This window comes from Cricetulus griseus, chromosome 6 (genome assembly GCF_003668045.3).
Source record: "Cricetulus griseus strain 17A/GY chromosome 6, alternate assembly CriGri-PICRH-1.0, whole genome shotgun sequence".
Lineage (NCBI taxonomy): Eukaryota > Metazoa > Chordata > Mammalia > Rodentia > Cricetidae > Cricetulus > Cricetulus griseus.
The window spans coordinates 27,126,617-27,151,802 of record NC_048599.1 but is presented as its reverse complement, the minus strand read 5'-3'; the positions used below and the strand labels follow the sequence as shown (position 1 = coordinate 27,151,802).

The window sequence follows — 25,186 nt, the reverse complement described above, 5'->3', positions numbered from 1 at the left end:
TTTTGATTCACTGTTTTCCTGGTAGAAGTAACTGAAGGCTTCTGTTTAGTCTTTCCAACCATAATAGCCCACACTCTCACTCCAATGTGAGAATTTTTCCATCTTAGTATATCTATCCCAGTTGTAATTTCTGGGGCTGTGGGAATAACTACAAGATGAGTTTAGGGACTCACTGAACCCACTGGGAGTTGGACTTGAGTCAAAACGCCATTATCAGTTGACCTCTGTAAGCTCCTGCTTTACCTGGAGGGTCACAGTGTTTCTTGGTACTTCACAATATCTGAAACTCCAGTTTTGGGATTCAGTGCCTTCTTCTGACCTGTGACCTCCTAGGGCACATGTGGTGCATATACATGAACACATGCATGCATAAATGCTGGCCAAATACTCATACACATGAATATATATAAAAATTTAAGTTTTTTTTTTCAAGACAGGGTTTCTTTGTGTAACAGCTCTGGCTGTCCTAGCACTTTGTAGATCAGGCTCACAGAGATCCCCCCTGCCTCTGCCTCCTGAGTATTGGCATTAAAGGCGTGTACCACCACTGCCTGCCCAAATTTTTTTTTTTTTTTTGGTTTTTTGAGACAGGGTTTCTCTGTGGCTTTGGAGGCTGTCCTGGAACTAGCTCTTGTAGACCAGGCTGGCCTCGAACTCACAGAGATCTGCCTGCCTCTGCCTTCCAAGTGCTGGGATTAAAGGCGTGCGCCACCAACGCCCGGCTCCAAAATTTTTTTAAAAATAATTTATTTTTATTTTATGTGTCTTAGTGTTTTGCCTGCATGTATGTCTGTGTGAAGGTTTCTGATTCCCTGGAACTGAAGTCACAGACATTTGTGAGCTGCCATGTGTGTGCTGGGAATTGAATTCAGGTCCTTGGAAGAACAGTCAGTGCTCTTAACTGCTTAGCCATCTCTCCAACTCCCTTGGCTAGATAATTTTAAAAGTTTATTAACCCTTTAAAATGCCTTTCTGAGCTGAGTGTTGGTGGCGCACACCTTTAATCCCAGCACTCGAGCGGCAGGGGCAGGTGGATCTTTGTGAGTTCAAGACCAGCCTGGTCTACAAGGTCTAGTTCCAGGACAACCCCCAAAGCCACAGAGAAACCCTGCCTCAAAAAAACCAAAAAAAAAAAAAAAAAAAAAGCCTTTCTGCTGCTTCCAGTTTCTTAATGAGAAGTGTCGATAGGACTGCAGAAGTTGAGAAGAGAGTTGAGAAGGTGACTGCTGTCTTGAGGCAAGAGGCGGGCTGGGGAGACAAATTAACTACAGGCAGGTGTGCATCCATGGGGAGTTATACTCAAAGGAATAAAAGAAATGTTAGCAAATTAGCTTCATAAATGTTTAAATAACTTAAATGTCTTTTTAAGCTAGTAGATATTTTAGAAAGAAAGTCCTTAAATTTGGAAAAGTAAAGTCACCAACTATCCTACTTTTGAGAGAAGTTCTGGCTAATGGTTGTTGCTGTGCTGGGGCTGGAAGCCAGAGTTTCCTTCACACTCCCTAGCACTGTGCTAGCCTTGATCCTTCTTGTACTTTTAATTTTTATTATTTTTATATTATTTTGTTCGTAGTTTGAATTTTATCTTAAGCATATGAGTATTTTGCATGTCTGTGCATCACTTGTGTGTCTGGTCCCATGGAGGCCAAAAGAGGGCAACTGTTCCCTTAGAACTGGAGTTACAGACCTTTGTGAACCACCATGTGGGTTCTGGGAATTCTACCCAGGTCCTCTGGAAGGGAGACCCATATTCTAAGTCACTGAACCAACTCTCCAGCTCCCCTTTTGAGGCTTGTTTAGTGTTTTGAGACAGAGATATTGCCTGCCTCAGAGCTTGGGGATTAAAGGCCTGAGCCACCACACTTGGTCTTGTCTGTACTTTCCTGTTTTGAGTCAGGGTCTCACACTATTGCCCAGGCTGGCCTTGAACTTGTGATCCCAGTTTTCACCACCTCAGTAGCTAGTATTAAGTCTAGGCCACATGCCTAGCTTGATTGACATTGCATATTTTTGTCTGAGTCTATATTTCAAGCAAAAATGATATCATAACTAGCTGGGATATACACCTGTAAGCCTAGACTTACAATACTGAGGCAGGAGAATCAGAAGGCTAGCTTTGCCTATGTATTCAGTTCAGGGCCACCCTGCTCTACCTGTAATTCCAGGACTTGGAAGGCAGGCAGATTTCTGTGAGTTCAGTCAGGGGCATGGGTACCATGTTATATGTGTGGAGGCCAGAGGATAATTTTAGGAGTTGGTTCCCTCCCTCTACCATAGGTTCTAGTGATCAAATTCAGGTTGTCAGGCTTGCACAGCAAGCTCCTTTACCCACTGAGCCATCTGTTTTCCTTGCTTGTCTTTTTTTTTTTCCCGAGACAGGGTTTCTTTGTGTAGCTTTGGAGCCTATCCTGGCACTCTATAGACCAGGCTGGCCTTGAACTCGAAGAGATCCGCCTGCCTCTGCCTTCGCGTGCTGGGATTAAAGGCGTGAGCCACCAATGCCTGGCTCCTTGCTTGTCTTTTGAGATGAGGTCTTGTTCTGAGATGGCTTAGGCTGGCCTCAGATTCACTAAGTAGCTTACATTGGCCTTGAACTGATGGCTGTCCTGCTGCCCAACTGCCCAAGTGCTGTGATTCATTCATGATGCCACCATGCCTGGCTGCAATTGTAAGTTTGAGGAAGAAATGAAAATTCGTTTGGTGTTTGTTTCAGGGTGAATTTGAACAAGTGTTCAGTGTGTCCTGTGGTGACTTCTGAATGTTTGGATGGTGAGGGATTGGTTTTGCATTTTGAATTCACCCAATTTTGGAAGCTTCATTGATCTGTTTCTGTAAACAGATCAGATTTCAACATAGAAGTTAGCAAATGTGGAAACAAAGTCTTCAGATGTAGTTTGTAAGTTTGACTAATGCTCAAAGCTAGCTATTAAATATGTTGCCATTTTCTAATCCCTCATGTACTAGGGGAAAAAATGTAGCTGTTTTTATCTCTTGGTAAAATGAAAATATGTATGTAAGATCACTTAGTGAAGGTGGGAGAGGGCATTGGTGAGAAAATGCCTTTGCCTGGATGAGATGATTTTAACTGACTGCCTACAAGAAGCCTCGACTTCTGTTGCCTCTCTTGAATTACCAACACTTTAGCTCGAGCTTTCCTCTGTGTCTCACAATTGGGTGGTGAGGTGCTTGGCCTCTCACATTCGCCTGTTTTGCTAGGAGCTGCTAGTCTGCAATTTCATGCCCGCTTAGAATGCGCTCTGTGTTGCTCCCCACCCCTTGGGAACCTGCACCTTTTGATTTATAGAGCTTGTCAAGGCCAGTTATTTTTGGTTTGAGGGTGAGTGAAGAGAGACAGACAGAGGCAACATGAGGCTAATTTCAGATGAATGCAGAGACAGGTTACATTGCTTCTTCTACCATCTTCCTCATGTATGTTTTTGTTTCCCCTTTTTACCTATTACTTCCCCAGAAAAAGTTAGCCAGATTCATCATTTATTTATTTATCTATCTATCTATTTATTTATTTTTGAGGCAGGGTTTCTCTGTGTAACAGCCCTAGATGTCCAGGAACTCAATTTGTAGACCAGGTTGGCCTTGAACTCACAGAGATCTATCACAGATGTGTCTGAGTGCTGGGGCTAGAGGTGTGCCTGGCTCTATTGTCTTGAATCTAAAAGGAAAGGATTATACATGTGTATCTTTTCAGTGTTTTGGGAAACGGATGGACTATGTGATATGAGTGATATTTAACAGGCAATTTTATGAAGAACTAGTTCATAAACATAGCATATTGATTCATATCATATTGAGTAGGCTTTCTTTATTTAAAGAATATTTCTACTTTATTTTATTTTGTGTGGGTATTTTTTGCCTGCATGTATGGATGTGTATACCATGTGCTTGCCAGGTGTCCATAGAGGCCTGGAGAGGGTGTCAGATCCCCAGGAACTAGAGTTACAGGTGGTTGTAAGCTACCATGTGGGTGCTGGAAACCAAACCCCTGCCTTCTGGAAGAGCAGACAGTGCTCTTAACAGCTGAGCCATCTCTCTAGCCCTAGACATTATTTTCCTCTATGATTTCCTATAGGATTGTTTTTCATTAAAAACTGTTTTTTAAAGTTAGTTCCAGGACAGTCAAGGCCACACAAAGAAACCCTATTTAAAAGAAAACTACATATTTAGTTTTTATTTTAATTTTCATTTATTATTTATTTATTTATAGGCAGGGACTCACTATGTAGCCCTTGCTGATCTGGAATTTGCTCTGTAAATCAGGCAGGCCTTGAACTCATCCACCTGCCTCTGCTTCCCAGTGCTGGATTTAAGTGCCATCAAACCCAGCTAAAGGCCATTTTTCTACTGAGAATATTTGTAATTTTCCAGGAGCCTGCTCTGTGGCAGTTTCAGATAATTTTGAAATATGAAGCTAATTCTCTTGCTTGGCAGCTAGATTCGTTTAAGGGAATGTGGTTGACATATTGCCCCCCCCCCCTTCAGTGAGACCTGTTGACAGAAATTTAATCTTGATTAAGGGGTACAGGGAGGATCCAGTTCCCACCATTCATGGGGCTCTCATTTAAACAGCTGCCTTTTGCTTTGACCTCTGGGATATCCTACTGGGCTCCAACACTTTAATTTTGATATTTTGACATCCTACTATTTATTGTTTGTGATGAGGCAGGGTTGTGAAACTATTTTGATTGAGCAGTTACTCTGCATGTGTTCTGGTCCCTTCTCCTCTTTTGTTCACTTTCTCACTGACCTTCCTCCCCAGCCCTACTTCAGGTTTTCTTGGTATACTTTGTCAGCCTTTAATGAAGAGGATGAGAGTTCTCAAGGCATAATGGATACATAGTTGTTAATTTGATCCCGTTTTGAGGAGAGGCAGGGTGTTTTGTTGTGAGACAGGGTTTCTCTGTGTAGTCTTTGCTGTCCTGTAACTCCCTTAGTAGACCAGGCTGGCTTTGAACTCACTCTGCCTGCCTCTGCCTCTGCCTCAAAAGTGCTGGGATTAAAGGCGCTGGTTACCACTGCCCATTGAGGCAGAGCGTTTGTATTTATTGTTCTTTTGTTTTTCTTTTCTAAGACAGTCTCACTTTGTAGCCCAGGCTGATCTGAACCTCAATATGTAGGCCCAGGATGAGCTTAAACTTGAGGCAGTCCTCTTGCTTCAGGTTCTCAAGTGTTGGGATTATGAAATGGCAGGGTGGCCTCCTGAGTCCGCCGATCTAGACAAAAAGATAGTATAAAAGGCTGCTGCAGTGGTGGTGCACACCTTTAAGCCCAGCATTCAGGAGGCAGAGGCAGAGGCAGAGGCAGAGGCAGGGCAATTTCTGTGAGTTCCAGGCTAGTGTGGTCTACAGAGCTAGTTCCAGAACAGCTAGGGCTGTTAAACAGAGAAACCCTATCTCAAAAAAACCAAAAATAATTAAAAAAGCAAAAAGTAGGAAAGGGGCTTGAACAGTTGGCTCAACAGTTAAGAACACAGCTGCTTTTCCAGAGGCCCTGGGTTTGATTTCTGTATTCACAAGGTAGCTAAGTTCCAGGTGAATCTTACATCTTTTGGCCTCTGCACACACTGCGTACAGGTGGTACTCAGACATTTGAACAGATAAAACACCCATGTACATAAAATAAAAATAAATAAGGACTCCAAAATAAATAAATAAAAGAAAAAGAAGAGGAAAGAGGCTTAAGTAAAGAACAAAATGCTTCCTATCCTAGAGTGATTGTGGGCTTCCTGAGAGAGAGCTGCTGGATCAGTTTTTGAGGGTCAAGTGTGATTGTGGACTGTTACATTCCTGTCTCTTCCTTCCCCAGCTCTGCTTGTCTTCATTAGACAAGCCTGGGAAATGTTCCCAGTGACCTCAATTAGCCATTGAGATCATGGGAATGTAAGATTTTCCCATGTCGTCCAGCATAGTTGTTCAAAAGAGCAGGAAAATGTCCTCCTTTCAACCAGAGAAATTGCCAGAGAAATCCGTCACTGATAGTCTTTTTTTTTTTTTTTTTTTAATTTTGCTTTTCTTTATTTATGCATTTATTTTTATGGTATGTATTTGTATCTGTGTGTGTGTGTGTGTGTGTGTGTTTATGTACATAGCAAGTTCTAGGCCAGTGTGTGCTATATAAGTCCCTGTCTTTACCCCCACTAGCAGCAACAACAGAAAAGCTGGATGTCGTGTTGTAACACCTTTAATCCCAACACTCTGGAGGCAGAGGCTAACTAATAAGTTGTTTTCCAGGCAAGCCAGCTACATAGTGAGACCCTCTCAAAAAGAAAGAAAAAAAAGAATAGCAAAAAAAAAAAAAAAAAAAAAACAACCCCACAAAAACCCAAGATAAAACAAACAGTGGAAGTGGCAATATAGGAGAGTGGAGCATTTAGAATGGCATGATAGAGAGCCTTCTGCAAGTCAAGACTGTGGAAACAAGTGCTAGCTCATAGGCAAATGGAGAACTGACCCTCCCAACACTGCTGACACTTAAAGAAAGGCTTTTTGTTGTTGTTTTTGTTTGTTTGTTTTGTTTCCTGAGACCAGGTCTCCCTCTATAGCTCTGGCATGACTGGGAACTCAGTAAGTAGACAAGCCTGGACTCACAGAGATTATTGTTTCTGTCTTTTTTTGTTTGTTTTTGGTTTTTTCGAGACAGGGTTTCTCTGTGGCTTTGGAGGCTGTCCTGGAACTAGCTCTTGTAGATGAGGCTAGTCTTGAATCACAGAAATCTGCCTGCCTCTGCCTCCCGAGGGCTGGGACTAAAGGCGTGCGCCACCACCTCACGGCCACTGTCTTCTGTGGTGATTAAAAGCATGCTTTATCACACCCAACTTAAAGTTTTTAAAAAAAATTTATTTGTGTGTGTGTACCATGCCATACACATGAAGGTTAGAGGGCAGTTTGCAGGGTCAGATCTCTCCTTTCATGTGGTACCAGGAATGGAAGGCACAGGTTGCCAGGTGTAACACATGCCTTTACACTGAGCCATCCCAACAAGAGAGGTGCTAACTTTTATGTAAATATCATTGGTATTTACTTCCCTCCAAGATACAGAATCCCTTTTTGTTTTTTTAAAGAGTTATTTATTTATGTATTTATTATGTAGACAGTGTTTTGTCTGCATGTATGCCTGAACACCGAAAAGGGCACCAGATCTCATTACAGATGGTTGTGAGCCACCATGTGGTTGCTGGGAATTGAACTCAGGACTTCTGCAGGTGTAGCCAGTACTCTTAACCTCTGAGCCATCTCTCCAGCCCCTTGTTTTCTTCTTTTTGAGATAGGGTCTTGCTATGTACCTCTTGCTGGCCTAGAATTTGCTGTGTAGACCGGGCTGGACTCGAGGTTGTCTAAAGTTTTCCTGCCTCTACCTTCTGAGTGCTGGGATTCACAGGTGCTGTGCCCTGATGGCCTATCTCAGAATGCTTTTAGGACAAACAGCTCACTGAGATTCCTAGGTAATTAATTATTGGTCATTGAGTATGGCCTTTAGGTTATTTTTCAGACTACTTTCAGCTTTTTTTGTTGCCTAGATAGAACTAGAGGGGGAGGGTTAAGCCTGCTAGGTTTGTACACAGTGGAATTCAGAGTTTTGTTGGCATAGGGGGGTAGGTCTGTGTTGTTGACTTGTCCTTCTACTTATTATGCATGTTGTGACTTTGATGTATATTAAGTAATTTTCTTCATGCCTAGAAAGTTTTGTTTTGTTTTGTTTTATTTTTCCCCACTTTTAGAGATCAAACTCATCTCCTCATGCATACTAAGTTTGCTTTCTACCACTGAGCTACACCTCCAGCCCAGAAATAGTTTTCTTAAGATATTTCTAAGGAAATAGCAAAACTTAGCAAAACTATTTCTCACTCTTCTATGCAGAAGGCCCTCTGCTAAGCATCGTGATGTATACAACTGAGATGGGCTTTTGTCTTCAGAACCGGCAGACTACCAGGAAAAAACATTTATGGAGCTAACTGATACAAAGTGGGATGCTCATTGTTCCAGAGGAGCTAAAGCTAAGCTAGCACTCTGTGGCTGTCAGGCACAGAGTGAAAACAGGGAGGGAAGCTTAGAAACAAGAAAATGACAGACTGAGGGAAAATTAATAGTGAATGTAACACCCAGCAGGGAATGACAGATTGTAGGTACTCATCTGTTTGGGTATGCATGCATGCTCTGTGTGTGTGTGTGTGTGTGTGTGTGTGTGTGTGTGTGTGTGTGTAGGTCAGAGGACAACTTGCAGGAGTCAGTTTTCTCTTTTGCCACCATGTGGCTTTTAGGGATCAAACTCGGTCATCGGGCTTGGTGGCAGGTACCTTTACCAATCAATCATTTCAACAGTACTGAACTGGCTTCTTTCTATCACTAAAAACAAGCAATCTCCTTCCAACTGCTAGGATTAAAGGCCTGTACTGCCATGCCCAGCCCTAGGTGATTTTCTTTCTTTCTTTTATATAATTTATTTATTTTTATACCATGTGCATCAGTGTTTGCCTGCATGTATGTCTGTGTGAGGGTGTTAGATCTTGGAGTTACATGCAGTTGTGAGCTGCCATGTGGATGCTGGGAGTTAAACCTGGGTTCTCTGAAAGTACAGTTCGTGCTCTTAACCTTTGAGCCATCTCTCCAGCCGCCCAGATGAGTTTCTAAATTGGAAATATAAAATCAAAGTAGTTGGTAGGGATCAATACTTATTAGTGATGTACAACCAAATTTTTCTAACCATTTCTTTCATCAGAAGTCCATCTGTTGAGCAGAGGGTTACAACCCTGGGAAAGCTAAGTGGGGGCAATGTCACAAGTTACAACTACTTATTCTTTTGATGCCCCCACCAACTTCATCAACTTTTCATCTTTGGATGCCGAAGAAGATACTGAAAATGTAGACTCATGGTTTGGTAAGTTGCTACTTTCTCTGCCATTTTAAGGGTTAGTGTCTTGTTTTGCACTGAGGACATTTCAAGAATAGAAGGGCTGGAGAGAGGGCTCAGCAGTTAGGCGTTATTTTTCCCCAAACCCACTATGGCTCCAGTCCCAAGGGATCTGATCCCTTCTTCTGGTTGCCACAGGCCCCAGGCAGGCATGTGGTCCATAGACATATGTGCATGCAAAACACCCATACACATCAAAATTAAACACATTAAAAAGCAAGAAAGTAACTAGACTGACCGACTTCCTCTTTCCCTCCCTTCTTCCCTGCCTGCCTCCCTGCCTCCCTGCCTGCCTGCCCGCCCGCCCTCCCCGCCTGCCCGCCTCTGCCTCTCAAGTGGTGGCATTAAAGTCATGTGCTACCACTGCCCGGCTCTAAAATCATTTTTAAATGGAGACATTATGGAACTAGTAACCTAACCTGCAAACAGATGTTCTATGATGTGGTACAAACCTAAAATTAGACCAAAAAAGTTTTTTTTTAAGATTTTTATTTGTATTTCTGTGTATGTCTCTCTGTGTGTGAATGAGTAGACCAGTGAGGGTGTTCGAGGTCATAGAGCCTAATTTATGGTCTGCCAGTCATGTGATAATATGTGAGTCCAATTGTTGATGAGGCTTCATTTTATCCTTTTTCTTGTCTCCACCTTCCTCATTAAGAGACATTAACACCAATAAGTGGTGGGAACAAAAATGACTCTATTGCAGCTGTACTTACCACTTAAAATGCAGAGTTCAAATTAGATGGTCTCTGTTATTCTCCTGGGAAAGGAATTAGGTGTTACTCTCAGTAGAGGGCTCTGTCAGAAGGAAGAGCAGATGGTCTGGCCTGCTGCCCTAGAGTGGTTTTGCCCATCCCCATAGCACTGCAACCCAAAGTAACACTGGAACTGTCCGATTTCTTTTTATAAATTTTTCTTTACCTTCTAGCTATCTACTGATAGGGAATATTAGCATAGCCATACAGCTAAATAGAAAGTTTGGAAGAAAAAAAATAATCCTCTAGTTAGAATACTACCTTAGCTATGGTATATTTCTTTCTTTCTTTTCTCTCTTTCAGCTCATCACATCTTTCACATGGTTATAATCAGAGTGTCCATGCACAATGTAGTTATTCAGGGGCCACTGCACCTGTAGCTTGACACAGCCCGCCACAGCAGAACCCAAGACAAACTCCTTGAGGCAACTTCGCTCTGCTCCACTCTCACACACCCCACACTCTGTGAATACAATCTGTCCCTTGTAATCTTATAGTTCCCGGTGGCTACAGTTTTCTTCAAGGAGAATGTGATGTATTTAAATGGTAGATAAGGCCAAATATTGTTGGTGTGGCCCTAACTATGTATCTTAATAAAGATAAAGGAGCACAGAATCTGCAACTTTCCTTTACTGTAAGACCTTGTTGGATGTTGCAAGTGCTTTGGGGATAGATTTTGCAGTCTGTCCCCGAGTGCACACTTCTTTCCTTTAGTTGTTAGAATTGTGTTTTTGCTAAAGGTGCTGGAAATGGACTTTACTCCCCATTTTAATGCATGATTCTCCTTTGTTTTGCTTCCTTACTGTTTCTTTCATAGAGGAGAAGGCCAACTTGGGGAACAAGTTGCTTGGGAAGAATGGAATAGAAGAGCTTTTTCAGGGCAAAACTTCCTTGAGAAAAGCCAAACTCCAGAAAAGCCGAGTTACACCTTTGAAGGCAGGTAAGGAGAAACAGCTTAAGGACAAGCACCTTAATGCTGGTGGGGACTAGAGCTGGGACTCCGAGGGAACCACCAGAGTTGTAATTGTGGTTTGTTAGTGAGTGGGTGAATTCATTTCATGGTGTATATGCCCCCAACCATGTGCTGCTCTTTTTTCCAGAGAAGAGGTCTGTGTATAGCTCAGGCTCTCATATTTGTGATCCTCTTGCCTCTACCTCTTGCATGCTGACGTTGTAGGTGCCACCATACCTGACTGTATTTTTCTTTTTATATATATGCCTTTAGGATTCATTTGAGGATTTTTTTTCTCCAGTGTTGGAGATTAAGTCTAGGACCTTATGAGTGCTTGAGTACTATACCTGAGTTACAGTGCTATCCTGAGCGCTAATTTTTTATATTTATTTATTTATTTATTTATTTATTTATTTTCCGAGACAGGGTTTTTCTGTGGCTTTGGAGACTGTCCTGGAACTAGCTCTTGTAGACCAGGCTGGTCTCGAACTCACAGAGATCCACCTGCCTCTGCCTTCTGAGTGCTGGGATTAAAGGCGTGAGCCACCAACACCGGCTGAACACTTCAGTCTTACTCTTCTCCACACATTGACCAGTTGTGAGTCTCTGTGTTAATTGCCATCTACTGCAAACAAGAAGCTTCTCTGAGTTTTGGGAGAGGCACTAACTTATGGGTGTACAGATAATACTTAGGGGCAGTTTAATACTATGTCTACTTAGCAGAATAGTAGTAGTAGTAGTAGTAGTAGTAGTAGTAGTAGTAGTATGTCCTCTCTGAGGACCCATGACCTCCCAAGCCCTTGGACCTATTAATGATGTCAGGTGTGAATTCTGTTTTCTGGGTGCGCTCTATATCCAATCAGAAAGTGTCTGGTTACTCTCATTACAGTCCTGTCATTATTGCACTGGTGGGCATGTCTTTCCAGGGCAATTGTTAACTGTAGCTGGCAGGGTTCATGTCTGAGAAAGGCTATTATTACTTCCTCAGTAGTGTACACACTCAGCAAGCACTATGAAAGCTAGCTAGTAGAGCTGGGGCTTCCAGTTTGATACTTGAGTTACTCCATGTTGTATGACTCAAGTGTGGTATCTTCACCAATAGGGTCTTAGTGTCAAGTTCTGGAGGGAAGCTAAGAGCAATGTGTTTTGGGGCAGTGTCTATAGGAAATCTGCTGACAAAAACTTAAAAATTTATTTGTTAGATTATGGTGTCTGAGAGAGGTACTATCCCCTGTTACAGGGTAAAACTCAATTTAAACCTTCCAATTTTTAAATTTTACTTTATGTTGGTGGTTGTTTTGCTTTTATATATCTCAGTACATCTTGCCAGAAGATAGGCATTAGAACCCCTGGAACTGGAGTTATAGACAGTTGTGAGACATCACGTTGGTGCTAGGAACATAAGCCCAGGTCTTCTGAAAGAACTGCCAGTGTTTTAACTGTTGAGCTATCTCGCCATTTAAAGTTGTAATCTATTTATTTATAAGTGGGTATTGTAGGACACGTCTGCAGTGGTCTAATTAGGTTTTTGGTCTATCATAGTTGACAACACTTACTATAATGAGGCAGAAAAGGCAAATCTTCAGAAACATTCTGTTCCATCAGATGATTGTTCTGTGAATGCTGAGGGGGCTGTATCAGGAAAAACTCCTGTCCAGGCTCAGAGGTAAGAGTGGTGGGTGGGGCACAACGTTGTGGGTCTTTCTGGTGCTGCTCAAACAGTATAGAAACTCCACAGATCGTCTGTGTCCCTGCTGGTAGATTCCTATGTTCCTTCAATGCTTGTGGACTGTAGCTTGTGGGTTTACTTTATAGGTCAGTGCTTATAGATACTTAGTTGCTTGCTCAAGGCAAGTTCATTTCAAAGTCAGGATTCAAATTCATCCGTTCTAAAAGCTTTGTATAGATAAAATGGTTATGTTTTTCTGATGTCAATTACTTTTCTCTCTCTTTCCCTCTTTAAAAAGTTTCATTTATTTTATGTGTCTGGGTGTTTTGCTTGCATTTATTTATGTGTCATGTGCATTCCTGGTGCCTGGCCAGAAGGGTGCCAGACCTTCTGGAATTGGAGTTATAGATAGTGTGAGCTCTCGTATGGGTACTGGGAATTGAACCTGTGTCCTTTGCAACAGCAGTCAGTGCTCTTAACCACTGAGCCATCTCCTCGGCCCTTAATGTCTTTCTTTGTTTCTTAGTATTACAGAAACTTTCTCATGGTTAGGTTTGTATATATCTTCTATTCTTTTACTTTTATTCTGTCTTTGCCCTTTATTATTCATGCTTAATATTTTGTGGCGTTAGAGTTTGAACCAGTCTCATTTGTATTAAGTATACTTCCTATTACAGAGTTACATGCCCAGCCCTTATTTAAAATTTTATAATTATGGGGCTGGAGAAATGGCTCAGTGGTTAAGAGCACTGGCTGCCCTTCCAGAAGATATGGGTTCAATTCCCAGTGCCCACATGGCAGGCAGCTCACAACTGTTTTAACTCCAGTTCCAGGGGATCCAATACCCTCACACAGACATAATACAGCTAAAACACCAATGCACATCAAATAAAAATAAATAAATCATTAAAAAAAATCTTCCGTCAGGTGTTGGTGGCGTACACCTTTTTCCCAGCACTTGGGAGGCAGAGGCAGGCAGATCTCTGTGAGTTCGAGGCCAGCCTGGTCTACAGAGTGAGTTCCATGATAACCTCTCAAAGCAATACAGAAAAACCCTGTCTCGAAAAACAAAACAAAACAAAACAAATCTTCAAACGGGTAGTGGTGGTACATGCCTTTAATCATAGCACTCAAGAGATAGAGGCAGGCAGATCTCTGTGAATTTGAGGTCAGCCTGGTCTACAGAGTGCATGCCAGGACAGGCTCCAAACCCTGTCTCAAAAATCTATGAAAACTTTAAAATTATATATATATATATATATATATTTTGTGTATGTGCTGCTGTACACATGGACTCTGACTCTCTCTCTCTCTCTCTCTCTCTCTATCTCTCTGTCTCTCTCTGTGTCTCTCTCTCTCTGTCTCTGTGTGTGTCTGTGTGTGTGTGTGTGTGATTGGACTAGAACTTAGATCAGGTGTCAGCCTCGGACAGAAGGGACTCTGCTCGCTGAGTCATCTGATGGTCCCCCCCCCCCACACCCCTTTCCTCTTAATGTGGAGCTTTTAAAGTAACCAATCACAAAGTTAAGTTTTTATAGATGGCACTTAGTGGGATCTTGCTTTTAAAAATCAATAACTAAAAACCCAGCTTGGAGGTGGTGGTGCACTCATTTAATATCAGCACTTGGAAGGCAGAGGCAGGCAGATTTCTGTGAGATTGAGGCCGACGTGATCTACATAATGAGTTCCAGGACAGTCAGGGCTACACAGAGAAATCCTGTTTCAAAAACAAAAATAACCCCAAAACAAAGACCCAAACAAACAAAAAATATCATTCTCATTAATTTTTGTTTTACTTGAAATGTTGCCAGCTTATATTTATCTTACTATAATTATTAATCTGGTTAGCGCTGTCATTGCTTTGTTTCCTGGTCACTGTCTTTTTTGTTGTGTTGTTATCCTATTTTCCTTTTCCTGTGTTTTATATTTAATCTTAACTTCTCTGTGTTCTTTCCCATCTCCCCTGGGGAAGTGAACCCAGATCTTTGCTCCTTGTACTTGCTAGGCAAGTCTACCACTGAACCATCACAGCCCTGATTCAAATGTATTTAGTATTTTATTTTAACTCTGTTCTAAATTTGAGACAGGTTCTCTCTGTGTAGGTGTGATTGTCCTGGAACTCAGAATGTAGACGAGGCTAACCTCAAACTTGCCCTCCTCTGCCTCTGGGATTAAAGGCATGTGCCACCACACCCAGGATTCTGATTCTAGTTTTATCTTTTTGAGACAAGGTCTTGCCATTCTGTATTAGCTTTTCTGAGTGCTGAGATTACAATCACAATACCCTATTTAGTCTGTTTTGTTGGTGTTTTTTTTTTTTTAAGATTTTATTTATTTATTATGTATACAACATTCTGTTTCCATGTGTATCTGCACAGCAGAATAGGGAACCAGATCTCATTACAGATGGTTGTAAGCCACCATGTGGTTGCTGGGAATTGAACTCAGGACCTCTGAGTTTCTCCAGCCCTTGTTGGTGTTTTTAAAAGTCATTTTTATTGAGGTCTAATTTGTAAACCACTAGCAAATTTGAATACCAGAATTTTATGGTTGGAAAAAACAAATTTTCACATGCATTAGATTACTAGAGAATGGGTGGTAATAAACGTTTTATTGCCCTTGCAGTTTGCCATACTTTTATTGTCTGAAGAGCTTTTGTATATGTGTAGTAAGTGTGATCATCATAAGATAAATTGTCTCAATTCCACTGTAGACGATCCGTCAGACTCTCTGCTAAGAAGGATTTGGAGCATAAATCAAAAAAACATGCCCTTGTTGAAATGAAAGCAAAGAGATGTACCACTCCTTCCAGTGACTTTCCACCTTCCAAAAGAATAAGAATGTAAGTAGTCAAGGCTTCTTACTGTTGCCTTGTAGACTTCCGTCCTGTGTAGTAGGTTTCTCTTCTGAATTGAGAGGTTTTGAGTTATAAAGGAAAGTTGCCAATGGGTCCATCTACAGTCTGGTTGGTGTACCTGTAGATTGGGAAACTCCTAAGCTATGTGTGGTCAGGGACATTGTTTCCTGTGTCCTTTGGGAAGGTGCTCAAATCTTAGTTTACAGGTTTGACCCCAGTGTTCTGCTGTGGCAAAGACCGACCAGCAAACATGGTGTACATGCTTATTACTATTATTTTCCAACTGGGAATGTGTCTCACCACAAGGAATACTCTAAATATTTTTTGTACTACAGACAAATCAAAACTAGTTTGTCACTGCTTTTTAGTTTTTTTCATTTTTCTTGAGCTTCATTATCAGAAGATAACTTCTATACCTTTAGACATTACATTCATGTTTAAGAGTGTATGATGTAAAGGAAGCAGGCCTCACCTTGACTTTCCTCACCAAGGAAAGTCAGGCCTTCTCCAGAGATTGTATCTTAGTTCAGGTTGTCACTTGTCACTCCAGTTGCAGTGGAGGCTGCTGAAGCAAGTACAATACTTACTCGTACTCCTGAATTTGCTAAGAAACAGATGTTGTAGCTATTAGGAAGGTTGTCCACTGTCTTCTTTTTGTTGACTTGATGCCGGCAGATAGAGCCATCGCATATTCTTAAATACCACCAGATGCCTCAGCTGACCTCTGAGGGCTTTCTCACGGTTAACTGTTGGCGCTGTTGCTGTGTGTGATCTGATGATGTAGAACCTTATGGTTCAGTCATGCTGTTAGTCCCCCAATGGGGGTGTGCTTTAGGAAGCTGAAATTTATTTACTTTTGTTCATTTTGAACTCAAGGTCTCATAAAAAGAAACCAGAGGAAGAGGAAGAAGACAGTGTTCGAGGTGCTTCCAGAAAGAATGAAAGAGAAAGTCTGGAGAAAGTCAAAGGCAAACATACTGCGCCTGGTGTTCCACCTGCAAGGTAAATCTTTCCCCAGTGTGAATTTTTAAATACAGTAAATTATAAACAGGTCCATCTTCAATCCAGTTGGCACACCTGCCATTTGGGAAAACTCCTAAAAGCTGTCTGTGACCCCTCCTGTGACCTGAAGGATGCTGAGATGGTAAACAATGGTAAACAAGATTTAAACAGGAAAGCTGGGCTCTGGTGGTGCACACCCTTAATCTCAGCCCTTGGGGGCAGTCAGGCGAGTTTTGCGTTCAAGACCAGCCTGGTTCAGAGTTCCAGGACAGGGCTGAAAAAACAAAACAAGTTCTTAACTACCTCAATGGGACAGGCCTCCTTGAGCTTCTTACCCTTTACCCAGTTTTACAGTCAGTAATCAGCTTTGAGGGTTGGAAAAACTTGTTTATACTTTAGTACAGTGGTTCTCAACCTGTGGGTCACAACCTCTTTGACAAACCTCTATCCAAAATATTTACATTAAGATTCATAACAGGACATTGGTGGCACACGTCTTTAATCCTAGCACTCAGGAATCAGAGGCAGGTGGATCTCTGTGAGTTTGAGACTAGCCTGGTCTACAAGAGCAAGTTCCAGGACAGCCTCCAAAGCCACAGAGAAACCCCCCTCCCCCCAAAATCATATTTTGGCCTGGAGAGGTGGCTCAGAGGTTAAGAGCACTGCCTACTCTTCCAGAGGTCCTGAGTTCAATTCCCAGCAACCACATGGTGGCTCACAACCATCTGTAATGGGATCTGGTGCCCTTTTTGGCCTGCAGGCAATGCAGGTAGAATACTGTATACATAACAAATAAATAAACCTTAAAAAAAAAATTCATAACACTAGCAAAATTGCAGTTATGAAGTAGCAACGAAAATAGTTTTGTGGCTGTGGTTACCACAACACGAGGAAATGTATTAAAGGGTCATGGCATTAGGAATATTGAGAACCACTAGTTTAATAATATGTAATGGTTTATGGGTGTTGATATTTATTGCCAATTTTATTTCTGAAATTAAAAAAAAAAAGATTTGCAGTATCATCACCTTTTTTATTTTGTAGCATATGCTGAACTTGTACTAGATAAATAGCCAAAGATGACCTTGAACCTCTGCTCTTTTTGCCTTTGCCTCGCCTCCCTAGTGAGAGGAATGTGGATATGTACCACCACTCCTGGTGTGTGTGGTACTGGAGATTAAATTTTGTATATGCTAGTAAGTACTCTGACTACAAAGCTACATTCTGAGCCTCTGTCTGCCTCTCTATAAATTTAAATTGCTTCAGATCTAGTTGATACAATATTTAGAGTATCAAATAATTTATTATTTTATTTATTTATTTATTTATTTTTTCCCGTGACTGGGTTTCTCTCAGTAGCCCTGGCTACCCTGGAACTTGGCTCTGTAGATCAGACTGGCCTCCAACTCATCTCTTTCCGCCTCTGCCTACTGAGTGCTGGGATTAAAGACATGTGCTACCATGCCCGAATCTATTTTTAAGTTTTGTAAATTGACTACTTATAATTATATTTTAGGAGTTACAAAGTAATATAATAATCTACACAGCAACATGGAATAGTCAAACCAAACTAGTATGTCTAGCACCTTAGATTATTTATTTATTTGTTTATTTAATGTGTATGATTATTTGCCAGTTCACCACATTTGTGTGGGTACTCTGAGGTTAGAAGAGGGCATCAATTCTTTTGGAATTGGAGTTAACAGTTGTTGTAAGCCACATGTAAATGCAGGAACTGAACTCGGGTCCTCTGTAGGAACAGCCAGTGCTTTTAACTGCTGAGCTATCACTCCAGCCCTTTTCTGATTTTTTTTTTCCATCTATTAATCATCTTCTTCCTTTATATCCTCCAGTATTAAAATATTTTAACTTTTATTTGCTGATAAGAGTTTTGTTTTTCTTTTGAGACAGGGTTTCTCTGTGTAGCCCTGGCTGTCCTGGAACTCAATCTGTAGACTAGGCTGGCCTTAACCTCCTAGAAATATGACTTCCTCTGCCTCCCCAGTGCTGGGATTAAAGCTGTACACCACCACTGCCTAGCCTTTCTTTCTTTCTTCCTTCCTTCCTTCCTTCCTTCCTTCCTTCCTTCCTTTCTTTCTTTCTTTCTTTCTTTCTTTCTTTCTTTCTTTCTTTCTTTCACTGCTGGATCTGGAACTAGCTAGATTACCTGGGCTGGTCTCCAGTTTGCAGTCCTCCGGCTTTAACCTCCCAAGTGCTGGAATTCTAAATGTGGCTCTTCTGGCTTTTTAGCTTATGATTTAGCATAAAAGCTAATCATTGGTGTAGAAAAATATGTGAGTCTTTTGTTGTGTCTAGTGTCTTGTGTGGTTTTAGCAATTATTCTCTGAAAATTTTATAATTTCTTCATGTAAAGTATCTATCTTTTCATAATGTTACCTAGTGAGGCCAGTGTTTCTTTCTGGTAGATAAACTTTGGTTTTGATAGATACCATAGGTTATAAACATAGTCTACCCAACAGCTCTGGGGTCCTTTGAATCACTTAACCCTTTTTCCCCTTTCTTCTCTCTCTTACTGATTTTTGTTTCTAGGCAGAAGGTTCTAAAAAGTACTGAAGAGCAGGAGTTGGAGAAGAGACTAAAAATGCAGCAGGAGGTGGTAGAGATGCGGAGAAAGAATGAAGAGTTCAAGAAGCTTGCTCTGGCAGGGCCAGGTCAGCTGGGCCTCTCTGGGGCCTTAACTGGGCGGGTGCTTCTTGGAATTTTTTTTGAGTAGTATTTTTTGAGGTCTCTAAAGCAAAAACAAAACAAAAAGAACCATTTTGAGTAGTCAGCGTAAGACCATATATTTATTTAAAACAGTGGCTGGAGGCTCATCTTTCCTAGTGGTTACTTTCTCCACTCGACTACCTACACCAGGGCTTTCTCAGAGCATGTGGTACCTCTCTTGTGTGTTAGCAGGCGATTGAGATACAGACAACCAGCCTGGCTGGAATGTCTTTTCCTTCTAGCTATAGCTAGAAGGAAAAGTATGACTGAATGAAGAGCTCATAGACTTGCTTGGTTCTGAGATAGTGCTATTGGTGGCATCAAAGCCAGAGATCTGCTTAATGGGTTGGAAAACCACTTTGGGGTTTATAGGGTCCCCTCTTAGAAATTCTGAGTTAAGTTTTTTTTTTTTTTTTTTTTTTTTTTGCTTTTAAAGTCAGTCTATGTGGGTTGTATTCTCAGTGGTTTCTGAGGCCCTGGGTTCTATCTCCAACACCATTTCAAAAAAAGGGGGTAAGGACATGACTTTATAGAGCAATTTGAGTGACTGTCTTTCTTCAAAGCTTTGATTATATCCTAGCAGTGTGTTCTTCTTCCTTACCTAGTTTGCATCTGAGCAAAGGACTTAAAACCCAATAGAACTCAGCAAACATAAAACCTAGATCTATAGTAACAGAAATACAGAAAGGATTAGAGTTGTAAAGGGACTTACTAATGTTCTCTGTTCTTAATGTTAACTGTCTGTTTTACTCTGCTCCTCAGGGCAACCTGTGAAGAAATCTGTGAACCAAGTCACCAAAACAGTTGACTTTCACTTCCTCACAGATGAGCGAATCAAACAACATCCCAAGAACCAGGAAGAGTATAAGGAAGTGAATTTCATGTCTGAACTTCGAAAGCATCCTCCATCTCCTGTAAGTTGCCAGGTAACAGTATTATTAATAATTGAGTAGGATTCAGCTGTAGCATTTGTGGTCATTATTTATATTAGGATGATTGAGGGAGGCTTACTATTTGAATCAAGATAGATAAAAATTCCCTGTGAACTGTGTGACTGTCAATGAATCACTCCTCTGGGAAAAAGCATGTTACCACATCTATGTAAAAATTAAGATGGGACATGAAGCACGTAAGATTATAGAAGCACGTAAATTTGTAGAAGCTTTCTTTAGCACTTGAAGGCTCAGGTGTGGAAGAGGTGTGGAGAGTATGACCTCATCTCAAAGGACAATGGAGACTGCAAGTGTGAAGAATTAGGGTCATCATTGCTTCTGGCAGTGCTCTGCTAATAAAACTAGACACAATAGGAAAGGCCTGCCCCAAGCCCAGTAGGGTCAGGGGGTTTGCTGGGAGATTGTGTCTCCAGAGTCTCACCAACATGACTGCTTAAACATGCTGAACAATGAACAAGGACAACCCCCAAACTAACATGGATGCTAACATGGATGAGGGGAAGCTCAGGAGGCCTCAACCCTATACAAAGAATTACAAGTAACTCAGGAATACTGACAACTGGAGAAATATTTTGCCCAGGGAAGAGCATGTCAATTGGTTATCCAATACAAAGGGTCAGCCCTGAAACATACATACAAGTAACATTAATCAGACTGTCTTAGTTAGGGTGACTAATGCTGTGATGAAACACCATGAGCAAAGAAACTTGGGAGGAAAGGGTTTATTTGGCTTATACTTCCATACTTCCATAGCATTGTTCATCATTGAAGGAAGTCAGGACAGGAACTCAGGGCAGGAACCTGAAGGGAAGGAGGTAGGAGCTGATGCAGAGGCCATGGAGGGGAGCTGCTTACTGGCTTGTTTCCCCTGGCTTGCTCAGCCTGCTTTCTTAGAGCCCAGGACCACCAGTCTAGGGATGACACCACCCACAATGGTCTGGGCCCTCCCCCATCAATCACTAATTAAGAAAAAATAGCTGGATCTTATGGAAGCATTTTCTTAATTTAAGGTTCCCTCCTTTCAGATAACTTGAGCTTGTGTCAAGTTGACAAGAGAATAGTGAACACACAGACGGGAGCAGGTTATATGTAGAAATATGTATGTATGTATGTAATAGCAGTTAATGAAAAGAGAGGTGATAGCTGGGTGCTGGTGGTGCACGCCTTTAATCCCAGCATTCGGGAGGCAGAGGCAGGCAGATCTCTGTGAGTTCGAGGCCAGCCTGGTCTACAGAGCAAGTGCCAGGATAGGCTCCAAAGCCACAGAGAGAAACCCTGTCTTGAAAAACCAAAAAAGAAAGAAAAAAAAAGAAAGAAAAAAGAGGCTATAAATCTGGAAGGAGAGGTTGTATAGGAGACTTTGGAGGGAGGAAAGAGAAGGGGAAATGATGTAATTACAATGTCAGAAATAAAAGAAAGAAATCTAGAGCCATATGAACATAGTGACACCTAGTTTTACCTGTAAGACACATTAAGGAGATTAGGATAGAACCAGGGGTTAGTTATTGGCATAAAGGTTTTAGTTATTGGCATAAAGGTTTAGGCATAAAGGTTTAGGTTTTAGGATCTGTTCTTTCAAAACCTTAATAAACATCAAATCTAGAAAAAAAAAAACTTTAAAAAAAATGCATGTTGTCTACAATGTTGCATTCAAGATCAAAGCTTATGTGAAAATGGGTTGGTGCAGACCTCTCATATTGTGTTTGGGTTTTGTTTTGTTTTTCGGTTTGTTTGTTTGTTTTTTTTTGTAGTTTTGTTTTGGTTTTTTGTTTGTTTTTAGAGACAAAGTTTCTCTGTGTACCCCTTGCTGTTCTGGAACTTGCTCTGTAGACCAGACCCTTGAACTTGTAGAGCTCCTCTGCCTCTGCCTCTCTGAGTGCTAGGATTAAAGGTATACATCACCACTGTTCTGGTGTTTTTTTGTTTTTTGTTTTAAAGACAGGGTCCCATTTAGTTTATGCTTGCCTCAAACTCACAGTGTAGCTGAGGATGACCTTTGAACTCCTGATCCTCCTGCCTTCACCTCCCCAATAATGGGATGGTGGGTGTGCACTACCACTCCTGACTTAAAGCAAAGTTTTATTTTTAAATACTTTAGTATTTATTTTCCTTTTATTCTTTATGTATATACCTGTGTGTCTTGTGAGTGTATGCCAAAAATGTGTGGGTGATAGCAGAGGTTAGAAGAGGGAGTGGGGATCCCCACCCTGACAGCTGGAGTTAGAGGTGGTTGTTGTGAGCCACCTGGTGTGGGTGCTGGGAATTGAACTCAGGTCCTCTGGAAGAACAGCAGGTGTTCTTAACCACTGAGCCACCTCTCCAGCCCCCCTCCAATTATTTATTTATTTTATGTGTGTATGTGTTTTGTCTGCATGAATGCCTAGACATCGTATGTATGGCTGGTGCCCATGTGTCCAGTTTTCTTAGCAGAGCGTCACCAGAAACAATGATGATCCTAAGTCAGCATTTCAGAACTGCTCATGTTTGTAGTCATCATTGTCCTTTATTTGAGATGAAGTTGTAGTCTGTGCCTGGTCTTGAGTCTGTCTTTTTTTTTTTTTTTTTTCTTCAAGACAGGGTTTCTCTGTGTAGCTTTGGAGCCTGTCCTGGCACTCGCTCTGGAGACCAGGTCGGCCTCGAACTCACAGAGATCCTCCTGCCTCTGCCTCCCGAGTGCTGGGATTAAAGGTGTGAGCCACCAACGCCTGGCTTGAGTCAGTCTTAAAGCCTGGATTTGTTGCTGTCTCTTTAAAATTATGTCTTTGAGTTTTGCTTCCTTTCAAAATTGATGATCCAGCCAGACCTAGTGGTGCATGACTTTAATCCTAGCACTGGGAAGGCAGAGGATGTCTTGTGAGTTAAAGGTTCGTGGTCTACAGAGTGAGTTTCAAGCCAGCCAGGGGTATAGAGAGAGACCTTATTAAAGAATCTCACTAAAAATACATGAAAAGTTAATGATCCATGGTGGTGCAGGCTTTTGTATGGATCGGGTTGAGGATATGTTGAGGTTATATGTGGAGATGGCTAAGTTAGGCTTCTGTCTGACTTGATGCAGACCCAGCAGTCTATGCCAGTTTTGTATGTGTGTTTTAACCTTTCCTTTCCTTTCCCCTTCCTTTTGACTTCTAAGAAAACTTGCTCTTGATTGGTTCAAAGCATTATATACATATGGGGAAAACTCCATATGTACTATTGCAAAACAATATCCTAAGTGCCAGCTTTTTCAAAAGAAACATGATGACATGTATAATGTAACCCTTGCTGAATCCTGGCTCCGAGGCTATGCTGCATCTGTGGCTGGTGGTAGCGCATATTCAATTTGCTGAACAGCTTTTCTCTTCATAGGCCCGAGTGACTAAAGGATGCACCGTTGTTAAACCTTTCAATCTGTCCAAAGGAAAGAAAAGAACATTTGACGAAACAGCTTCTACATATGTGCCCATTGCACAGCAGGTTGAAGCCTTCCACAAACGAACCCCTAATAGATATCATCTGAGGAACAAGAAGGAAGAGAGTAAGTTTCCTCCCACTACCTTGGCTGGCCACACCTCTTCTCCAGTCCCTGGTACAGCAGCGGTGATTGTGCAGAGGGAAGTAGGAGCGTGAGGTAAATGGGTGCAGATGCTGATGGGTTTGTATAGATTTTGCTGGTGGACAGATGAAAGGATTTTAGTTGTTTCTGTCTTTATGAAAGTAATTTCTGCAAGAAGATAAAGTCTACAGATTGAAGCCAGGCAGTGGTGACATATGCCTTTAATCCCAACACTTGGGAGGTAGCGGCAGGCAAATCTCTGTGAGTTGGGGGCCAGCCTGGTATGCAGAGTGAGTTCCAGGACAGCCAGGACTACACAGAGAAACCCTGTCTTGAAAACAAATAAGAGAGAAAGAAAGAAAGGAAATAATATATATCTTATTAGGAGATATGGCTAAATTGGGTTGGTGGTGAGTGCTTGTAATCCAGCATTTGGGAGGCTGGTGCTCAAGGCCAGCTTGGTCTAAATAGTGATTTCAAGGCAGCTTGGGCTACAAAGAACCCAGACTCAAAACAAAAACAAATATGGTTAGTATCTTGGATAGAACAGCCTGTGTTTTGATCTACCTAAAAATTTCCTCTACTGTTAGGCATCGTTTAGCATTTTGCTTTGGGTGGCCTCCTGATTTACTTTAAATGCAGTATTTCTCTGTTTTCTTTTTGCAGTGCTGGGGATTCAGCCTAAGGCCTTGTGCATGCTAGGCAAGCACTCTACCAGGTTACTACATTCTCAACCCTAACTGCAGTGTTTAAGATTGCTACTATATTCTGGCATTTTATATTAGGAAAATAGTGAATTTTTTATCTTCATGGAATTAAGTGTTTTCACCTAGCCAAGGTTTCATAGTCAGATTCAGTTTCAAAGAAGAATCTAGTAAATGAATTTGATAATTAATTTTTCTCAGTGTTATATAAAGTCTAGATAAAAGAATTCGTTTTAAGTAATTATGAAAATTGTCAGGTTTGTTACTGGCCAGGGAAATCAATGCCCTCTGAGCAGTTCTTCTGGGTCATGACCCAACCAGATAGAAAATGGACAGAGAGGAGTCCATTTGGAGGCCAAATGACCCTTTCACAGAAGTCACCTAACGCCATTGGAAAACAACACAGATATTTGCATAACAGCTAATAACAGTAGCAAAATTACAATTATGAAGTAGCAACAAAAATAATTTTGTAATAATTGGGGGTCACCACAACCTGAGGAACTGTATTAAAGGGTTGCAGTGTTTAAGAAGGTTGAGCTGCTGCTCTAATACTGATGTGTTGGAATAGTTGTTCTTGCTCTCATGGCCCGTCTTTCTCTAACTTTCCCCAGTTGATAATCTGACTTTGCTTTTCACTGCCTCCTTGTTTGGTGTAGCTGTAGTGAGATGGGTTTGAAAGTTGAAATGTAGCCTAGGTTGGGCATCAACTATTGATCCTCCTGCCTCAGCTTCCTAAATGCTGGGATTACAGGCCTGTATCACCATGCCTCGCTTTACTATTGACTTTCTATGAGTGGTGGCCTGCATGCTTTGATCTGAATGTTGTTGTAAAATTCATAAAGTTGGAAGTACTCGTTGGTTTGTAAAGGTTTGGTGTCTTAAAACTATAATAAAAACATTGTCAGCAATAAGCAAAATAATTGGTGTTGTCAGTAGAAATGCAGTGAGTAGCAAGGACCCCATCAGGCATGGGTAGACTTTAGGTGCAGAGATGGCAGAAGAATTTACCCTTCAGTAAGAATGATAGGAGGAAGGGAGGGAGCATTTGTAGGTTGAGTTGAGTGCACAAAGCCAGGCACTCTTCTCTGTCCATTTTCTATCTGGTTGGGT

General features: G+C 41.5%; 1 protein-coding gene across 4 annotated transcripts in view; it reads left to right on the top strand.

Annotated features, from left to right (window-relative positions):
* The window catches only part of Tpx2 (TPX2 microtubule nucleation factor), a 46,420-nt gene that overhangs the window by 7,045 nt on the left and 14,189 nt on the right, over positions 1 to 25,186 (top strand). For 3 of the 4 annotated variants that reach the window (XM_027421492.2, XM_027421489.2, XM_027421490.2), the window contains exons 2-9: positions 8,731 to 8,889; positions 10,495 to 10,617; positions 12,172 to 12,295; positions 15,012 to 15,140; positions 16,032 to 16,157; positions 18,708 to 18,829; positions 19,647 to 19,810; positions 23,183 to 23,351. In XM_027421492.2, coding sequence (XP_027277293.1) covers positions 8,784 to 8,889; positions 10,495 to 10,617; positions 12,172 to 12,295; positions 15,012 to 15,140; positions 16,032 to 16,157; positions 18,708 to 18,829; positions 19,647 to 19,810; positions 23,183 to 23,351 — 1,063 coding nt within the window. In that variant the 5' untranslated portion in view covers positions 8,731 to 8,783. The remainder of the gene's footprint in view (positions 1 to 8,730; positions 8,890 to 10,494; positions 10,618 to 12,171; positions 12,296 to 15,011; positions 15,141 to 16,031; positions 16,158 to 18,707; positions 18,830 to 19,646; positions 19,811 to 23,182; positions 23,352 to 25,186) is intronic. The other variant, XM_027421491.2, reaches the window with a different exon arrangement.